The 19,450-nt window shown below is 31.7% G+C and overlaps 2 protein-coding genes and 1 long non-coding RNA gene across 4 annotated transcripts in view; 2 read left to right on the top strand and 1 right to left on the bottom strand.

The window, feature by feature from the left end:
- The window catches only part of LOC134728349 (uncharacterized), a 450,627-nt gene that overhangs the window by 356,348 nt on the left and 74,829 nt on the right, over nt 1-19,450 (top strand). The gene's annotated exons all lie outside the window — the stretch shown is intronic.
- LOC134728339 (fibrinogen-like protein 1) lies at nt 1,514-19,445 on the top strand. The gene is made up of 5 exons (XM_063592920.1): nt 1,514-1,899; nt 4,762-5,446; nt 14,843-14,962; nt 15,249-15,386; nt 17,838-19,445. Exons 2-5 carry the CDS (start codon nt 4,885-4,887, stop codon nt 18,263-18,265), a joined length of 1,248 nt encoding a protein of 415 aa, XP_063448990.1. The 5' UTR covers nt 1,514-1,899; nt 4,762-4,884; the 3' UTR covers nt 18,266-19,445.
- Nucleotides 15,940-19,450, bottom strand: part of LOC134728341 (uncharacterized) — a 17,212-nt gene continuing 13,701 nt past the window's right edge. For both annotated transcript variants that reach the window (XM_063592922.1, XM_063592921.1), the window contains exons 2-3: nt 16,900-17,486; nt 15,940-16,363 (exon numbers count right to left, since the gene is read on the bottom strand). In XM_063592922.1, coding sequence (XP_063448992.1) covers nt 16,281-16,363; nt 16,900-17,455 — 639 coding nt within the window. In that variant the 5' untranslated portion in view covers nt 17,456-17,486 and the 3' untranslated portion in view covers nt 15,940-16,280. The remainder of the gene's footprint in view (nt 16,364-16,899; nt 17,487-19,450) is intronic.

Genomic DNA, 19,450 nt, shown 5'->3' with positions numbered 1-19,450 from the left:
ATATAAAATACCGCTACATTGGTAACAAATGTTCTAATTGACTTTTTAAACCCTAACCACGATGATATTACTATTATAATGTTTTCCCAATGAAGTACTTTATTTTTATAAAGTGTTTAATGTTCTCACTGACCACTTACTTTACAGTGGTCAGTTTTGTTATTTTATCAGTTTTCTCATCAGGTTTGATTACTGTACCAGTAACCATCAGAGCAGGTAATGGTTTTCACAATAGACAAAATAACAATACAATCTGATTTAGTCACGAGGTGATCGGTGCAAACTGTTACTCCTATAGGGAGCACCTGCATAATATTGTTCAAAATTCAGGTGAAAAATTAATGTTATCTGATCCAAAAATAATCAAAAGTTCTCGGGTATCAAGGGTGTTATTCTTATCAAAACATATTTGAACAATTAATTTGTATATAAACGAGTATTTTGTGGCTATAGCATTTCTAGATTGTGTTGATCTTTTTCTCTTAAGTGTTTTTCTTCTGTTTACAATTAATAATAGGGGACTTTTATAACGAATAGTTGTTATTTTAAAAGCATAGATATAGCATGTTGTAACAATTATCTATTTCTATAGCCTTATATCTAATAAGAAAATAATAAATACAGGTATTCTAAATACAGGTATTCATTAACCGTGTTGATTTTAATCGGTGGGTATGATGTAATTTGTACGATCAAAATGTTAAAATCTTTTTGTTACAAAACAATGAAAATGTGTTAAAATTGATAATCCGTGAGTACCCTACTAGCTTAATAAAGTATAAAATTTGACAGGTAAAATACCTTAAGATCAGATAAAAGTGAGAAACGCTGCCAAGTATTTCATTAAAAACATATCTAAATGGTGAAGTGTCGCTTAAAGCTAACAGTATTTCCCCAAATATTCCATATATATCCGAATCGAATATTTGATTCGAGCAAGAATTTTTCAAAAATGTCAATGAGTGTAAAAATAATGATAATGTATGATGCTTACAGCATATTTGAGAAAATTGCACATTTTCGGTGGTATACCGCAAGGAATTACAGATAACCCAAAATAATAAAACATTCCTTTAGTCAAACGTATCGTTATAACCAAGGAAGTTATATTGATATACATCTTCCATGTTATAACCAAAAATGAGTCAATGAATTTTTAATTTCTGCCAAATCTTTTCAAAATTGATATACTTATAGATTGCAATCATAAACAAGAAAGAAATAGCTTCTGTGTTTGGATGACTAAACTAACTAATTAATGACGCTAATAAAATTCACATTACACGATTTCTTAATATATACATAAAACCATAATTATACTTATTGGTTGAATTCAATATTATGGCTAACAATAATCTTTGTGTTATCAGCTGAGTAACAGAAAATTGATACTTTAAGAATGTATTAGAAATTTTAGCACTTAGATGTGCCAATCAACGTGAACCGATGGTTTATTGACTCAATTCGAGAGGAGGCGTGGCTTAACTACCTACTATACACTTTTAAAACTTCTTGCTATATAAACAGTTTATCGCTTTGATATAATGGAAGATCGTTGCTGAGCTCCCAAAAGTAATACGTTGCTAGAATAAAATTTCAAATCTCCATTCACTACCTTTCACGCGTGTATTATTAACATTGTAATAGTTTAGACGTGGAATTTTATCAGCTGGATACATATATCAACGTTCTAAGTGTTGCATTTATAATACTATTCTGCAGAGATCATTAGATCTAATTGTAATTAAGGACTAGATAATTAATCATCTACACACCAATACACAGAAAGTGACCACAGACGTCGTAAACTTTATTGGTAACAGCTGTCCAGTCGTAAAACTGTAGTACGGTAGAAATGTAGAATGCAACACAGTCAAAGAAAAAACCCAAATTTGTATGGTAAGAACTTTATTATTTATCTATATATATTTATATTTGTGTGTTCATGCAAGTTTCATGGTTATAATAATATACTATTACAAATTATGACTTGGACGGAGAGTTGTCTCATTTGCACTCATACCACATCTTCTTATATCTATTCTATTTGAAATTTGATTAAATGTCTTATGCTAACAAGATGTGTTGAAATAGTACAAGGTCAGCATAAAAAAGTATTAAGTAGTTTAAATTATTTAAAATGCCATAAATTCAAAACTTGACAGCAAAAAATATTTTGACAGGTTTTTGATGTTTGAAGTTATTAATCTCTCTTTACAGCAAGGAGTTTACCACTTGTTGGCACCTAAAAGTAATCATCTTAACTTCTATTCTTGATTTGATTTCAAACAAACATGATAAAAAATTGGATCAAGGACAGGTTCGGTTTTCGTTTGTCGGGTTTTGAATGAGTTTATTCACTTTTGCATTTTTATTGACACCCATCATTTATGGCAAAGGGCTTCTATAACGATACATGTATAACATTTTATTATATTGATGAAAGATCTTATAATGTAATCAGATGCATTGATATATAGAACCATAGATGCAATACACAATGGGTATTACATCTATGATAGAACTTTGTTTCCGCTATAGTATTCCTAACTGTTGCCACAGTCAATATAAGCAACAGTAGTGGATGTTGTAGAATCCTTACTTTTGCCACAGTGGAAATTACTGTAGAATTGAAATCAATGCTTTCGCTTGTTCAGTAGCAGTTTAATAGATATCATAACTAATTTAGGTAACTAAAGGTTCAAGTTTTATTACAAAAAAATGTCAAAAATTTACTGCGGCTGTTTGATGATGTCCAGTCATCACATTGTTTCGTGAAGCATTGAGGTTTGGTTCTAAATTAAATCTCACAAGTTGCAAGATATTACGTTTTTTTGGCCATGACTTTTGTCAGTTTATTTTTGATCTGTGATTTGAATGTCCTTCTGGTATCATTCGCCCCTCTTTTGCAGCTTTTATCTTATTGTTTAATTGTTTAATTGATTTCATGTCTGACGTTTAGAGATTAAAGATTTTATTCACCTCGGTACTGTTTTTTCGTTTAAAATTTGCTACCATTTCTGGATCTGATTTACAGCAGTCATCATTCAAAACAGACAGGAATCAAACAGCATACAAATAAACGTTTCACAAATTTTTCACTTTAGCACATAAAGCATATTTGAAATCAATAATTTATCACTTTGCGGAAGTCAATAAAAACATTTCAACAACATTAAATAGATAGGCTAATGTCTAGATGAGTTGGCAGAACTTTTACTTTTATCAGATGATGGACAAGTTATAGTAGCATTATCTAAATAACTATCAGTTGTGGAACGTTACGAAGAGTAACATCTTTATACCATCATAGTATGTCTGTTCGGCTAAATGTCTGTTTGGCTAAATGGCCTAAATGTCTTTTCGGCTAAATGTCTGTTCGGCTAAATACTATCGGCATATTCCATACAATATGATCACAGGCACTTAACAATCGATATTGAGGTATATAGATAAAAATGAATTTCAGAGACAAGTGCCTGTGAATAATTTCACTGGTTTGGAAAAGTCTGACTTGGAATTCGAACGCTAATGCTGTCATATTATTAATTCTTGTTGACAGGTTCAAACTTTATAACAAAAACAAAAATCATAGAAGAATCATTTTATACTTATGGATTCATATATTTTTTATTCAGTTAAGATGCTAAAAATGCTAAATATGAAGATGTACCATATTGTTGTTTCATCTTTTTTTTTAATTTTTATTTAAAATTAATTAGAATAAATATATTTCCAACATGTACAAAAGTTATCTGCTTTTTCAGATAAAATTCAATAATATAATCAAAATTTGGTCATAGAAGGATAACCCATTTGTGTCGGGTTAAATCAACACATTTGACCTTTTATATAAACATAATTTTACTTTTTATTGCTTACAAATCAACTAGCATTAATTTTTATTTATCTTTTGTCGTAAGATTTTTCAGAAAATTGCCTTCCTTTTATATTGAATTTAACAAGTATTGTACTCTAAAATTTAAACAAATTTGTTTCAATATTTACACATATTTAGTGGGTAGTATAATAAAATGTCTTTTAATACAAACTGTTTCAAATAGCACTATCAATATGCAAACATAGACAAGGACGAGTTAATCTGAACGCAAACAAAACAAGAATGTTCCCTATTGTGGTCCGGTCCCGATTCTTTACTTTACAATTCCTCTTCAGTCATTGCTATTAATTCAAGGATTATTGGCCACAATAAGAAACACCATTTTACGTTACCTGTTAAATAAACAAAAACAAATCAAGGCACCAGTACTCGTTTAACTTCACGTGACAAGAGGGCTTTTAGTGCCTATTAACACCCTAGGTGTCCCAGATTTGTTTCTCGTGGGTGTACGTCTCCTCCGTAGGTGTTCATCACAGGTCATTGTTAAAGGCGAGACCCGGTCGTGTTGACAAACATTTCATTTTTATCCCATTCGGAATACAATCTTTTGTATTGATACGTGGTGACAGGATTAAGAAGTTAAAAGGGTAAAGTGGACCTATCCACAGTCTATTATACTTGGAGTATTAGTCCTGCTGGGTAATGGTCAATTCATTCAAAGCCTCGACAGTGATATGATAACAATGCTAATTTACTTACACACACAATACAGCGGAGGATTAAAGTGTGATTCATCTACTATAGTCCAGTATAACTCATCATAGCAATTAAAAGTTCTTACGTAGATGGTTTATCATCAAACTTATTTATAAATATTAAGTCGCTTCTACATCTTCTATATTTTTTTCGTTGTTTTGTAGATTTCTTATGCTAATGAAGAGTTTATCGAAACAGGAAGGAGTATTTCGTCATTCTAATTAACTGTTTTTGATGCAGTGAACTATTTCAATTTATAAATTCGAAATTACAACACAACGTTCAAGATGAGGATTCAACAATTAAGCAGAGCAACATATGTACTTTTTGTTATTGTTTGTGCAGTATTGGGTGCACCCACTGGAAAACCAAAAAGAAAGGGATGTAGGTGTAAAAAAGTTTACAAAGAACTTCAAGCATCATTTGATGCTAAATTCAAAGCGTTTGAAAATAGATTCACAGCAGACTTGCCAAATTTAAATAAAATAGCTAATGAGACAATGAAATTAGCAGAGTACAATGCTCGAATTTCGAAATTATTTGAAAATGTACAGTTTACCCAAGATGCATTACAAAGAGAAAGTCAGACATTAAAATCTGTCAAAAATCAAATGTTGGAACAGAGGCTCAATTTAAAAGATTTGAATACCAATTTTGCAGTGATAGACGCTGTTGTTAAAAATTTATCGGACGTTATTGATAGACTAGCAAACATTTCTCCATTACCAGCGCTAAGCAACAAAATCAACCAATTAAACACAGAAACAAAACCGTCAATTCCAGCAACACAACCAACGGAACCTACGCCAAAAGCAACAACGCTTCAAGAAATGACGTCATATCCAAAAGGTAATTAAGTTTTCTTTTTCCTTTTCAATAATAAAATATTAGTTTTAATTTGAAATGATCATTTGACATTTAAAAGTGGCAGTAACTCTACTCCAGGGATTATTTTTGTTTTGATCATATTCAGAGGTAATCAAATAGGCGTTAGCATTGCCAAAACTCATGAAATGGTATGGTTTTCTCATTTAGTAGATCAGAAAAAGTAATTATATTGAGAAATAATGTTGTTAAACCACGGGATGTTATCATTGTACCTTTACAGACTAGATAATACCAGTTAATTTGAAGTTCTCATCAGAATTCAGAAGCAACCTTGATTTTTAGTCTACCACAGTCCGACATTGATTAGGTAATTTGTTAATTCGTGTCAGAATTACGCTAAATTTCAAATGGTGGTCTGGTAATACAAAAATTATACGGTTCTTTGCAAATGTTAGTATATCACTGGGCCACATATACTCTGCTGACTGTTTAAATGTATGCCATGTTTTATTCCCTAATAATTGGTGTCAGCATAGATCTATTACAGTGAGTCGCATCTTATATAGGAAAACCACCTTTTTAGTAACTCCACACAAACATGTCGAACGTTTGTTTTTTTCCCCTGTACTTGCTAATATCCACTTATTTTACTGAATTCTGGTGGATAGTTGTCTTATGCTACTTGTACCACATCCCCTTATTTTTATATTCAATTTGATATTACTTAGAAATAGGAACACGCGGAATTAATTCTTATAAGAAGTAACAAAGTAAGATCTTTCAGTAACAGGACATTAATTAAGTTGTTTAGGACAAGAATTTCAAGGGTTAAATGCCACTGCTAGACGATACATCAATTGCAATATTGTAGACTTATCGATTGGGCAATAATATGACACTTTGACCTATACATCGTTTATACGGGATAATGCCTCCTTGATTTATCTCTATCGCAGACAAAAGATTTGTTTAAATTAAGTACTGTCACATATTTCCAGTACTTGAATGACAGTTATAGCATTGTAAAATAATCAGCGGGGTGAAATATTTTCCAACATTGTGTCATTGCAGAATAATAGATAGATATCTGTGTTCAACAAAACATGACTCACAAATCTATTGTTTAACTTGTTAAATGCGTCAAAGGAATGTTAGAATATTGAATAAGATTGCAATAGATATCTAGTCTTCATGCATATTGGGCATGATGATTTTGGATGAGCGGTTAAATCACAATATAATTATGCTAATGAAAATCAAACAATAAAGGTGCTTATGATAAAACAAAATGCATCCGACGTCACAGCAACATCAAAGCATTAATTAAGTTCACTTAACATTCTTTTCTAAAGCTTTTCTTAAGCATCTATACTAAAAGGTAGTGCGTATATGTTTCTGGCGGCCATAATTCAAAATTCGAAATTCAAGGACAAATTGTAAAAAAGTTAACCTGATTTACAAGTTCGAAGATGAAAGGAGGTTAACCTAATTATAAACTCATTACACTTAATTTACCACCATGATGTTCGTTGCAAGAGAAACAATTTTCGATATTTATCAGTTACTGTTGGTATTATGCTAAACCAGTCATCAGCTGATTCAAATACTGTTACCTGAATTAGCTGTAAAGATGGCTACCGATAATAAACAAACGTTTCTTTTTTGTTCAGCTGTTAAAATGTATACAATGATGATTCATATAATTGGGGACATTGTTAATAATTTTTTAACCACTCATTAAATTTAACGAACCAGATCAATAATATATCTGTAAGATGTTATGATACTCAATTCATTTGGTGTGACGCTATTATAAGTAACCTAATCCCGACCATAAAATTATTGTTTTCTAAAATGCTTACAAAATAAACTGTAAATGTGACCGATAAAGTTAAATTGAGCATGGGACTTGTTTCAGAGATGTTAAATGGAGCAAACACGAAGGCTTACACCGAAAAAATAAAGATTCAGCAATATGAAGGACATCTATGTCTTGATTTCATCAAAACTAGACGGATTTAAAGTTTAAAAAATATAAACAAATAACCGAACTGACGATGGGAAAAGAGATGATGGTTTTCCAAGTTCATGAGAAAAATTTATCTGAACTATATATTACAAATAAACTTATAACATTAATTTCTTTCAAACTCAAATTATCAGATGTTCAAACAGTGTTTTTTTTTCTCACAAAATATCTTTCTACTAACATTGTTCGTAAGTTATATAGTGTTAAAATTTTTGATAACTTTTGAGTATTTTACTCATATTAAGAATTTTTATGAAATTGATCGCTATAAATATAAAAACAGAAAGATGTGGTATATGAATGTCAATAAGATAACTTTCAATCAAAAGTTTCTATTTAAGTTCTGAAATCGAAGGTTGAAGTAAAGGATACATTACAGGTTTTATTGAGAAATCTCATAAATACCAAAAGTGATTGTTTTTCACATTTATAGCTTGTAAAGTAACTTAATCAAGTACTTCCTTTTCTTATCAGATAAAATGATTTCCTTACTTTTAATGAAATCGAACGATCAATTATTTGCTTGTAACCTCTTCATGCATGCATACACGAATGTGCATATGTTACGAAAACAGATGGTATAATTGAAAAGTATGTGATTTTAGAATAATTGAAAAGATTACTGAGTAGTACATGTTAGTTTCACTTTGTGCACGATATATTGTCAAAAAACATCACTGATGTGCATTGATTACGAAGAATTGTACATTCATTAATAAGGCCGTTAGTTTTCTCGTTTGAATGGTCATTTTGGGGGCGTTAATAGCTGATTTTGCGGTGTGGAGTATGCTCATGGTAAATAACAGTACAGTGACCTACAGTTGTTAATTTCTGTGTCATTTGGTCTCTTGTTTAGAGTTGTCTCATTGGCAATCATATTACACCTTCCTTTTATACATGTTATATAAGAATATAGAGAAGTACAATGTAGGTGAAAATAAAAGTTAAGAATAATTGAGTGGTAAATTACAAAGTATAGGGAATGATAGAAAAAAGTAATACAGAGTAGAGAAAAAAAGTCTGAAAATAGTGAGCACAGAATCAAAGACATCCATACCCTATTTAATTAGAAAATGACGGCTTTCAGTACTTCTAAATGCACAATCTTCACAAAATTACACTTGCACTGACACAAGGAAATATCATAGCATTCTTTCTTCACACAAATTACATTATTTGTTAGAATAACGAGTTACTGAAAGATTTGGCAAGGTTGTTGTATTTGAAGATGTAAACACTAAAGTAAGAGATTAATAAACCTAAATTAACATCATCACATCTGTTTAAAAAATTAGTGTCTGAATCATCTGATCTGGTACCATGCCAGGAATGAGATGCTGAGCACCCGAAGCTGAGGTGTACAGCTACTTGTTTTGAATTGTCTGCTCCTTTCATTAAGGACATACTGTTTAATTGCAATATGCTTCGTAGTCTGTAAAGTGTTTAACTTGCAAAAAATAGTGTTAGTTTAATGCATTACTGATAGAAGAATGATTGGTAATTTAGAGTTTTTGTGATTTATTTGCAAAGTTTTTGAGGTATCAATGATATTAAGATACATTGATTCAATGTAGACACTTTGGAAAAGCATTATTTACAAATAAACTGTAGCATATGGTCACTAGCTATATACCCTTGGTGTACTGTATAAAACATACTTTATATTTCAATCGTGGGTAAACATATCTTGTTTATTTGAAACTAAACTAATTGTTCATTCTCGAAGTATATTAGAGTTTCATATATGTCTAATCCTAAGGCAACTATTCACATCATACATGTACTTATATAGTATTCTATACCCGGTACATCCCCGGGATATGTCCGAGTTTTACAGGTGTCAGATTATTATAAATCTAACATGTGTAACAATACCTGTCAAGTATCATTGTAAAATAAACAATAATTATAATCCGCCTCCATTAAAAGTAAATAGCACCCGGCGACCTGACAAGATAAAACTTCACTGATCCGATTATTGTTACAGTTTATAAGGCCATTAAAAAAAGTGTAATCGCTACCGCAAACCGTATATCCTAAATTGAAAAAAAAACGTTTATTATTTCATATTTTCCATTTTTATTTTGTTTATAAACCAAATTCGAAGAATTTATAAAAATAAATGTTGATTATTAAAAAATAAAATAAAAAAAGCAACTTGAAAACTGCATGCTTATCAGTAAGAAGCTTGCTTGAAACTATATTTCTTTTTCTATAGCCTTAGTATTAAGATACCCTCTACAGTTTGTGACCACAATATGATTACTGTCACAGCAGGGTTAAATATTTATCACAATATTGTGTGGTTTTTATTTACATAATGAAAGGTTTTACAGTTTACATAGTAGATCAAGTGCAAAAACATTACCAGTTTATACCCTAGACCTACTGTGTAGATTTTTATTATAAAAAGTATTATGCAAATTAACAAATAAAAATAATAAAAAATACACACAACCTTAATTTGCAGTGGAAAATAATTCTATAACAGTGGTGGATGCAGATGATTTTTCATAAGTGGGGGCCCACTGGCTGTCTAAGAGGGGACCCGCTTCCGTCACTTTTCAGTGATTCCCTATATAATCAACCATTTTCTCTCTCTCAAAAGTGGGGGAGGCGGTCCCCCCCCCTAAATCCGCCTCTGTATTAGGTTATTGAAAATTTACAGAAATACAAAATTGATTTCATTAAACAAGTAACGCAACTTTTTTTACAATTATTTAGGAGGATCACATGTCTTCATTGTTTGTTAGGATTTTTAGAATTTACAGTAAACAATTCGTGGAGATAGACATGTATTTAAATTCTAAAGTGCAAATGTACGGCGACAGTTGACTCGAGAAAAATATAATAATACAAAACAATTTGCAATATTATACCATATTAAAAATACGACCTACCCCATCATAAACAATTTACAATAGGTCTTGCTAAATTAAGAATTAATTGATCTAATCCCGGGCTATGCATGCCGCTCCAACAGTACATATTATAATATGATAAACTTAGATAAGAAGATATAAAGGGAAATATTTGGCAATGGATAACTTGATAAAGTTTAATGATCTTAAAAATATTTTATCTTTAAAATTAATATAGGTAATCACCTTGAATATAATTAAGATCTGTTTACATCAGATGCCTTTATCAAGAAACATGTCTCGAATCGGAGTCACACATATGCCTGCGATTTTGATTGCGAGCTAAGCTACAAGTTAAGCCATGGTTATATACAATGTACCTTAGATGTAGTAGACAGGAAGTGAACCTGTTGTTAAATTACAGAACAAAGTCATACGAAAGAATTTGTGCATGTTTTAATTTTGCATATTCTTTTATAACTTTATTTTGGGCGATGGTACAAGACCTTAACACCCATTTACAGTGTTTGAGACTCATCTCCATCATAGTCTTTCCTTATCTATTTTTGTTATGATTTGCCATTACACTAAATTGTTTAGGCATACCCGTAGCGAAAGGGGGGTCGGGGGGTTGTCCGACCCCCTCCCCTCCCCTCGAAAACAAATAAGCACTGTTAAAGTCAATGTTCTGTTCGAATTGTGACTGTTAAAATCGAGTTTGTGAGTCCAACGGTTAACCCTCTTGGAAATTCCTGGCTACGGGCCTGTTAGGATAAGAGCATAATCCCATAATGATCAATAAAGTGTTCTCTTCTTATCAACATGTCCAAAAACTCCTCTCTTATATTCTGCAACCAAATTTCGACTCTACAAAGACGACCTTCCCAGGCAACCGGCTGTACATAGATATTGTTTCTTTGCCTGCAGTAGCTTTAATGTTTACATCAAAAGGAGAGCTGTTACACCGTCGTATTACATAAGATCGTAAAGTATTGGCTGAACGTTTGATACAGAAGAACTCTAGACATGTTGTTTCTGTAAATACTAGTTTGTTGATCCAAGGATATACCTATATGTTTCTCTTGTAAACATTTGATTCGAGCTTCCTTTTTGGCAAATGTCCTGTCAAATCATAATGTATGGCTGCTAATAATCAGAACTGGCCTTCAACTCTAAGTAGAATACTTTAACTTAATCTATAATGGTATAGATATGTCTGTTTGCCTGAATTCGAATTTTGCAATGTGTACATTGAACTTTAAGTACGCGTGTATATACTAGAATTCAAATTTCCATATCTCTATCTCATATCTAACGCCCTTCTAATTACATGCACGACTGTATTGTACATCTTTTATAGAAAAGAAGGGATATGGTATACCGATTGGTGACACGAAATCCCTTTGAAATACAAACATATACTGACAACAAAAGGATACATCAAGATACTTAACTCAGATAATTTGACACGAAATAAAAATTGCGCAAACTATTCGGATAGACTTCATAAACAAATAGACTGAAAGAGAAAAAAATTGCGAAAACACAAATGAAAAATTGTATTGTTACAAGAATAAATACGCCATAACTATAAGAAAAATGAGTGCACACACCTCAAGCACAGGGGAAACTATCAAAGACCTCTACAAAGCTAAAGACACCGTGAAAACTTTACGAAATAAAAAGGAAAAAAAATCATAATTTTTTTTCGCTTCATTTATATTTTGTTTACATCTGAATCGATACTTTTCTGCTCTTTGTGTGGATTGTTGTCCCTTTGACACATTCACCGGTTCCATTGTCTCTTGTACCGATATTTAAGGTATTGAATACTACCTAATTGAACTGTATGTCTGGCGTCAAATATTCTGATGCTTGAGTTTTGTAGTTAACTAAGTTTAAGTGCCTTCTTTTATTCTTGGCAAAATTAAGCTTCTAAAAATACATGATTAAAATTCAAGATTTATATAAGTTGTCAGAGGGTTAAAAGTACTTCCTTTCAGTATGACGCCATTGTAAAATGATTCAATGGCCGCTAAATACACCAATTCAAACAGTTATAGGATGAAATTAAAATTTCATTAACAACAACGATAAGGATAGGGTCAGATTAAAAGTTAGATATGTCAAAAAGTTCAGATCACTTAAAACAAAGGAGATTTATAGACAAAAACACTTAAACCTATCATTATGCACTTGTTCTAAATTTTTAAGCATAGGATGTACGACCTCGCCAGAATTTGTTCTCACACTTTTCCAACAACTGATGACTAGTTGTTTCCCCTTAGTGGTCAATCATTTGACACACCTGTTGTACTCTTAATCATATACATATCATATAACAAGATGAAACTCATTGGCTTGCAGTTTAAGTTCAGTAACTCAATTTTGTTGAAAATATTATTTTTCAATAATTCTGAGCCTATTTTTTAAAATCTGATCGCGTTACCACACCTTAAGCACTCTCCTTTTCGTCTCTGCGGTCAAGCTTTCTCTGCTTCCTCTCTGTGGTCAAGCTTTCCCTACTTCATCTCTATGGTCAAGCTTTCTAATCTTATCTCTATGGTCAAACTTTCTAATCTTCATCTCTATGGTCAAGCTTTTTAATTTTCATCTCTATGGTCAAGCGACCACACACACACAAGTACATATACACCTGGCTGATAAGTCGAATGTAAAAGACTACATGTTATTTGCATTATATGCATGCAATGGCAACTATCCTTGGTATAAATGTCTTGATGATGAAAATCGCACATGGAGAATCAACGTTTTTGTAGCGAGATAAGATTACACGTATATATGAATAAGACATTTCCTGAGGTTTAATTATTTCCCATGGGTATGCCAGGCTCTATTTTAACATTCCAAATGATATTCAAGGTGTATAAGTACAAAAGTGAAAGGTGAGTAGAGGTTTCTGAACTTGTGGTTCGATACTTATAGCGGAGGTTAGAATAACATCTACAAAATCAATTTAGATAAGAGGTGGTTTTATAATCAAATTGTTCTTGATTACCTTTTGATTTGTGGTCAGCTTTGATCTTCGTTCACTGTTGAAATATAAATGATAATTGGTATGGGGCATGCAGGAACAGTCGGAATAAGACTTGTTTTGAATGTGTTATTGTCTCATTAGTACATGTAGATTTAGTCGTAGGGCAGATGTATATATATATATATATATTTACTCTCTTAGTCTTAATGCATAAAATGAGAATGGAAATTGTGAATATACAACGGCTAAAGCAGATGCCATAGGAACTGTGTTGTCGACTTGTATAAAGCAATTGTTCTGTTTGTCGGGAAAACATGGATTTTGCATCCGTATTTAGCAGATTTTGATCTGTTTGACACAATGCATCTGAGATCATCTGCCGATAGCCGGTAATAAGATCTGATGTATGCAAAACAATTGATTTCATTTTCTGGACAATAGTCCGATCGAATGCACGATAAAATGTAAAACGTTCCACAATAAGAATACTGCAGAAAGTAATATTTAAATGAGTTATACCACCAAGAACGTCTGTTATATAATCATCAAATTATCTGTTCATTATTGGCTTACCACACATATGTACGGAGATGACTTAACCAGAGTGTTATGCTTGTCTGTACTCATTTCAAACGATGGGATCACAGTAGGCTTTCATAACATTTCTTTTGATAACAAAGTTTTGGAAAATCTTCCAACAATAACTGTTGTCACTGTTAGCAACTTGATAATATAAATAATAACACCACTAATTTGGACTTCTGTCAGGTCATATTACCAATCATAAACTCAACATCATAAAAAACGAAACAGTGTGCGTTTTGCATTCATAAAATCGCAACTAAGAAAGTTTAACACCAAAAATACACTATTTTTATAAAGTTTATTGTGGCAAAACAACGAATTCGCGAAATTTTTATTTTGATAAACTGTGAATGACACCATTAACAATAGAACTATATGGACATTTAAAAAAAATAGAAAGTATTCTTATTTAACTAAGTTTATTAAACACGTTTCCATATATTTATTGTTATTTGGGGACCTTCTGTACCAAGGCTCCATTACAGCTTATGGTAGTTTGCCAAACCACTGACCTTACTCTATCTATTTATCCTAAATGTTTTTCTGACCCGTTGATAGTAAGCAAGCCCTGGGTGTAATTCTTTTTTGTTGTAATTGACATTTTTTCAAAACATAGAGCTCGTGGTCTTTCACGAATGTTTACGGAGTGGATAACATTCTAGGCGTGATTGGTTAAGACATCCTTTGAAATGAACAGATAGTGCGTCAAACAAAGATTAAAATCTTGATTTGATATGAAGTATCATAAAATTGAAATATTGATGAACGTTTTAAAAGTGTCTGATTTTTATCTCTATAGATTTTTTGTACATAAAAAACATCAATAATTTTTTTTCATGGAACAACGAGATCGCGCAACTTTTTACTAAATACATAACTGAATTATTAATCAAAGGGGAGTAACTCAATTCAAAATAACAAACGTTTGCATCTTATAATTTCAGACTGTCATGAGGTACACAAATCTGGTGGAATGAAGTATGAAGGGGATTACTACATTATGATCAAACCAGAAAAATCATCGAAACCTTTCAAAGTACTTTGCAAAGTAGCCAACGGCACAGGTTAGTTTATTCTTTACTCAAGATTTCTTCAAAGAGATTGTTTTCATCTATTAAACTTAAGCTACAAGATAAGAAACTTCCTGTCTTCAATTGTTTTTAAAATTATTATATATAGTATTTATAAAAAAAAAATATTATAAGTTTTCGTATCTATGTGAACTAAGATCGTCTGCTTTTATGTGTACTCGCGCGTATGTCAGCATATCCGTGACGTAAACGCGGTTGCGAATTGTTGTTTTGTTTAATAGTATATTTGAATACAGCAACTTCAATACTTTTTTTCTAGGTTGGACAGTGATTCAGCGCAGACAAGATGGATCAGTTGACTTTTACAGGAATTGGGAAGACTATAAAAATGGATTCGGAAATCAAAATGGAGAGTTTTATCTCGGCAACGAACATATACATCACCTTACAACTCAAGGTAAGATATAGGCATCAAATAAGTTGTACATTTTTTTGCTACAGTGATAATCAGAGGTAAAGACCGCTGACTTACCAGAAGGACCAACTATCAGTAGCACACAGCAGTTTAAATCTTCTCGCATTTGTGTCTCTTGGGGAACATATACATGTATAATGTTCAATGTTGAAGGTCGTACGGTGACCTATAGTTGTTTATTTAGTTGGTTTCATGGGGAAAGTTGTCGCATACCAATGCAGGAAGATTGCAATTGCAATCATACCACATCTCTTGTTCGTGTTGTATTCTGTTCTCACGACATCTAATGCTAATCCATTAAAGTTCATTGTTATAAGATAAATAGTACCTCATATTCGTTTATTTGTAACACTTATATACATGCACTTGTATTGTTAACATGTATTTGTAAACTATATTGCTATTCGTTATAAGTATATTAAATATAAATCGCTAGTCCTAATGAATTTGTAGTCGAAAGTTGATTAGTATGCATAAAGAGTCCATACATGTAATATACACGATCCTTAATAGAATAAGCGAAGTTATGTGAAAATTATTTTGACAACTTTATTTATTATAAATATCAGATGTTATCAAAACAATAAGATACAACAGAAATCGAGTTTTGTAAATTAGAAATGATCACATATTAGGTAACACATAATATAGAAAGTACTTTGTTATCATAACTATAGTGCTTCTGAAAAATCCTCCTTTGTGCGTAGTTGAATTCATGGTTTCAGTTTTAGAAAAATTGGTAGAGTACGAATAAAATTCTTCTACAGTTTTTTCTATGAATAAGTGTAGTTTTAAAGTTCGATCATAAGTGACACTAAAAAAATCAAGAACTTCAAGTAAGAATAAATGTTTGAAATGTTAGGCTGCTGATTAAGGTCAAATCGTGTTATCCGCCTGTCTGGACGCTTGGACATTCCGTTTACCGTAATTAACGTTGAACTTGTATACTTGACCATCCTCTGAAAAGTAAAATTTTTATCATGTTAAATTAGTTTAAATTGAAAAAAAAACAACATATGTTTTAAACGTGATTTTTTTGTTAGATCGAACTAAATAATGAAAGGGACATTTCAGTTTCCATATGAGATAGCTTGGGTTTACTCATTGTTGAAGGCCGTTTATTGTCTTTTGATCTTTGAGGCATATCCGTGTCATTACTACTCCTTATTTTGTGTTATCGTCACCTCTTTACCTAGTGCAAAAAATCCTGTTAATACTTTACACCTTCCCGTGTCATAACCACTCATTTGAATTTTTCCATCAGTTTAAAAAAAAATCTTTCTTATTTCATAAATTATATCATTATTTACACCCATCATTCAGTAAATTACTTTAAAATTAAATACAAGCTAAATTTATAAGCTAATGTATAATGAGCATACATAATCATGATTTCTAATTCGTTTTGCCCCTGTATTTCAAATTGAGATATCACATAGACACAAATGTCACACTGTGTTTTATACTTTATATAGATCTAAAACCCAAAACTTACTTGGATCGACATATCTTCCTCTGAATTCCCGCGAATCTAGAGTCCTCGGTCTTCCTCCTGTATGGAGTCTATTGACTGATTGTTCTGAATGTGCTCGTCTAAAATCAGGACCATGGCTTTCCCATCGACTTGGGTCCACTGGTGCTGAATATGGACCTTTTGTTCTTTCAACTGTCTTTGAAGGACTCGCAAATGGAGGAGCAGTTCTGGTCACATGACCATCTGGCTCCTCTGCTATAGCACTTAGTTTCCCGCTTTTTAGTGAATCGCGGTCGTCTGCTAGGTCTTCTCTTCCGGTAACTGTGTTAGCAGTCCAAGGATAAGTGAACACAGATTGTTGAGCGGGTTGTATATATGTTGTCTGTTCATGATCACACTTAAGTTCATCATAAATCATAGATGGGAGAAATTTACTGCTGGTTGAAGGAAAACAGTGGCATACATTTGAATCAAAATCTTCATCATAAATACTGTTTCCGTCTGCGTCAACTTTTAATACATTAACCTCAATCCTAGGATGTTCTTTCCTCTGAACAGGGAACCTTTTTGTTGACATCACGTTCTGTGATACTAAGAAACATTATCATCTGCAATTATATACATTTAAACTGTTTTTGTAGATGATTTTTCTAGCCGAATAATATTGTTCCTTAAATAAAACTAAATGAATAAGTAATTTGCTAAAGAAATAAGTAATAACAAAATTACTAGTCACCAATATTTACACACACTACCTACTTTTATTCTGATTGTGTACAATTTGTTTTAATTACATTTGTATCAATACATACTTATACAATACTTTGAATAAGTTTTGATACAGTTCTTTGATAGATACGATTTTGAAAGGGCCTTTCAACTTGTTTGATATTCTTTCAGTTATTCCTTATCGCTCTACATAAAGAAAACGAGGTTAAAATTTAAACATTCTATTTCAGGTGATTACAAACTGCGCATTGACATGGAAGAGTGGAATGGCAAGAAATACCATGCAGTTTATGACATTTTCCGTATAGCAGGTGAAAATGACAACTACCGCTTGCGCATTACTAATTATCATGGTACAGCTGGTGATTCCATGACAACAATGCGTGACGACCATAATGGTATGCAATTCAGCACGTATGACCGTGATAACGATAGACGATCACTGAACAATTGTGCCGTCCATTATGGAGGGGGATGGTGGTACTCGGATTGTTTCGAATCTAACCTTAACGGCAAATATTACACAGACGGACAGCACAACGATTTCTTCCAAAGGAACGGTATCCAGTGGAATAGTATTCATCTGCATTCGTCGCTCAAATTTGTTGAAATGATGATTATGCCATCAGATGGCGCTATGAATAATAATCATATTTGAGACAGAAACTACTTTCAATTTTAAAGTGTAAACAGCGTTTTGATATGAGATTAAACTATTATCAACTATCTGACCTACAAAATCAAGACTTGATGACCACACTCTAAATAAAAATGATACTTCACCTTCAAATAGTTCAAGGTTATCGCCCTGTGTTTCCAAAGCGACAAAGACGTTTTACACTTGTTGATTCAGCATTCAGATGGGTCTTAATGAAATTTGTGAAGGTTGTGAAACCATGTGATATTAAAAATACGCAGACATTTCTTGTTTTGTGATAAATATATTATTTATTATTTACGAAATAGTGCTTCGAGAAAAAGACTGATAAAGTACTTTTTTATAAAATGTTTCGAAAGGACGAAATTGCATTGTAATGTCTTTCAGACATTCACAATAATGTAGAATCTTAGTGTGTTAAAAATCATGCCATTTTGTACGAAATTCAGTCATTAGCATATTTTGTTTGTTTGTATAATTTGCAAATGATATAGTATTAACTGTACATTCAAACAAACTGTTTTATTTATTTTCCTACCATCATTTTCATTGTCGTTATTCATTTACTCTTCATCAAAAAGTTATTTCATTAAAAAATGCTTCACTGCCATATGACCTTTGAACTCAAAGATAAATGTCGCATTGTATAACTTGTATTATTGGCATCAGACGTTTACATGATATGGTATTAACTAATGTAGCAGTAAATGTGGTACACAACACTACAGGGAGATAACTCTGTTAAAATCTGCTGAACAGTTAAATCACATTCTATTATATTGAAAATGTTTTAAAAGCTTCTCATGTTTGTAAAAATGTTATATATATATATATAGATCAAATGAAAATTTTCTGATAAAGTGTTAAGTTTTTTTCTTCAAATTTTCATATTTTTTTAAAGCAAATGTTTTGTCAAAACTTTATGAAAATTAAACGACCCAAATTTGTCAAGGTGTTTGGTACCACATTAAAAACAGAATAGAAGACAGTTTTTATATCTATAGGCACTGTGTCTCCTGTAAACGTTACTATAAAAACAAGTTGTATTTATAATGTGATTATATAAGTGTAAATTAAGAGTATTGTTTTGTTTAGCACTGTAAATAAAAAGGTGCCTATACGATTTATACATATGTTGATACGGGTAGTACGAACATTAAAGCTAGATACCTGATGTTAACTTGG

The sequence above is a fragment of the Mytilus trossulus genome, chromosome 8 (genome assembly GCF_036588685.1).
Source record: "Mytilus trossulus isolate FHL-02 chromosome 8, PNRI_Mtr1.1.1.hap1, whole genome shotgun sequence".
Lineage (NCBI taxonomy): Eukaryota > Metazoa > Mollusca > Bivalvia > Mytilida > Mytilidae > Mytilus > Mytilus trossulus.
This window is presented reverse-complemented; position numbering and strand designations above follow the sequence as displayed.

Coding starts and splice junctions, on each gene's coding strand:
- LOC134728339 (XM_063592920.1), top strand. CDS start 4,885: ATGAGGATTCAACAATTAAGCAGAGCAACATATGTACTTTTTGTTATT. Junction 5,447..14,842: donor AATGACGTCATATCCAAAAG/GTAATTAAGTTT, acceptor TTATAATTTCAG/ACTGTCATGAGGTACACAAA. Junction 14,963..15,248: donor CAAAGTAGCCAACGGCACAG/GTTAGTTTATTC, acceptor CTTTTTTTCTAG/GTTGGACAGTGATTCAGCGC.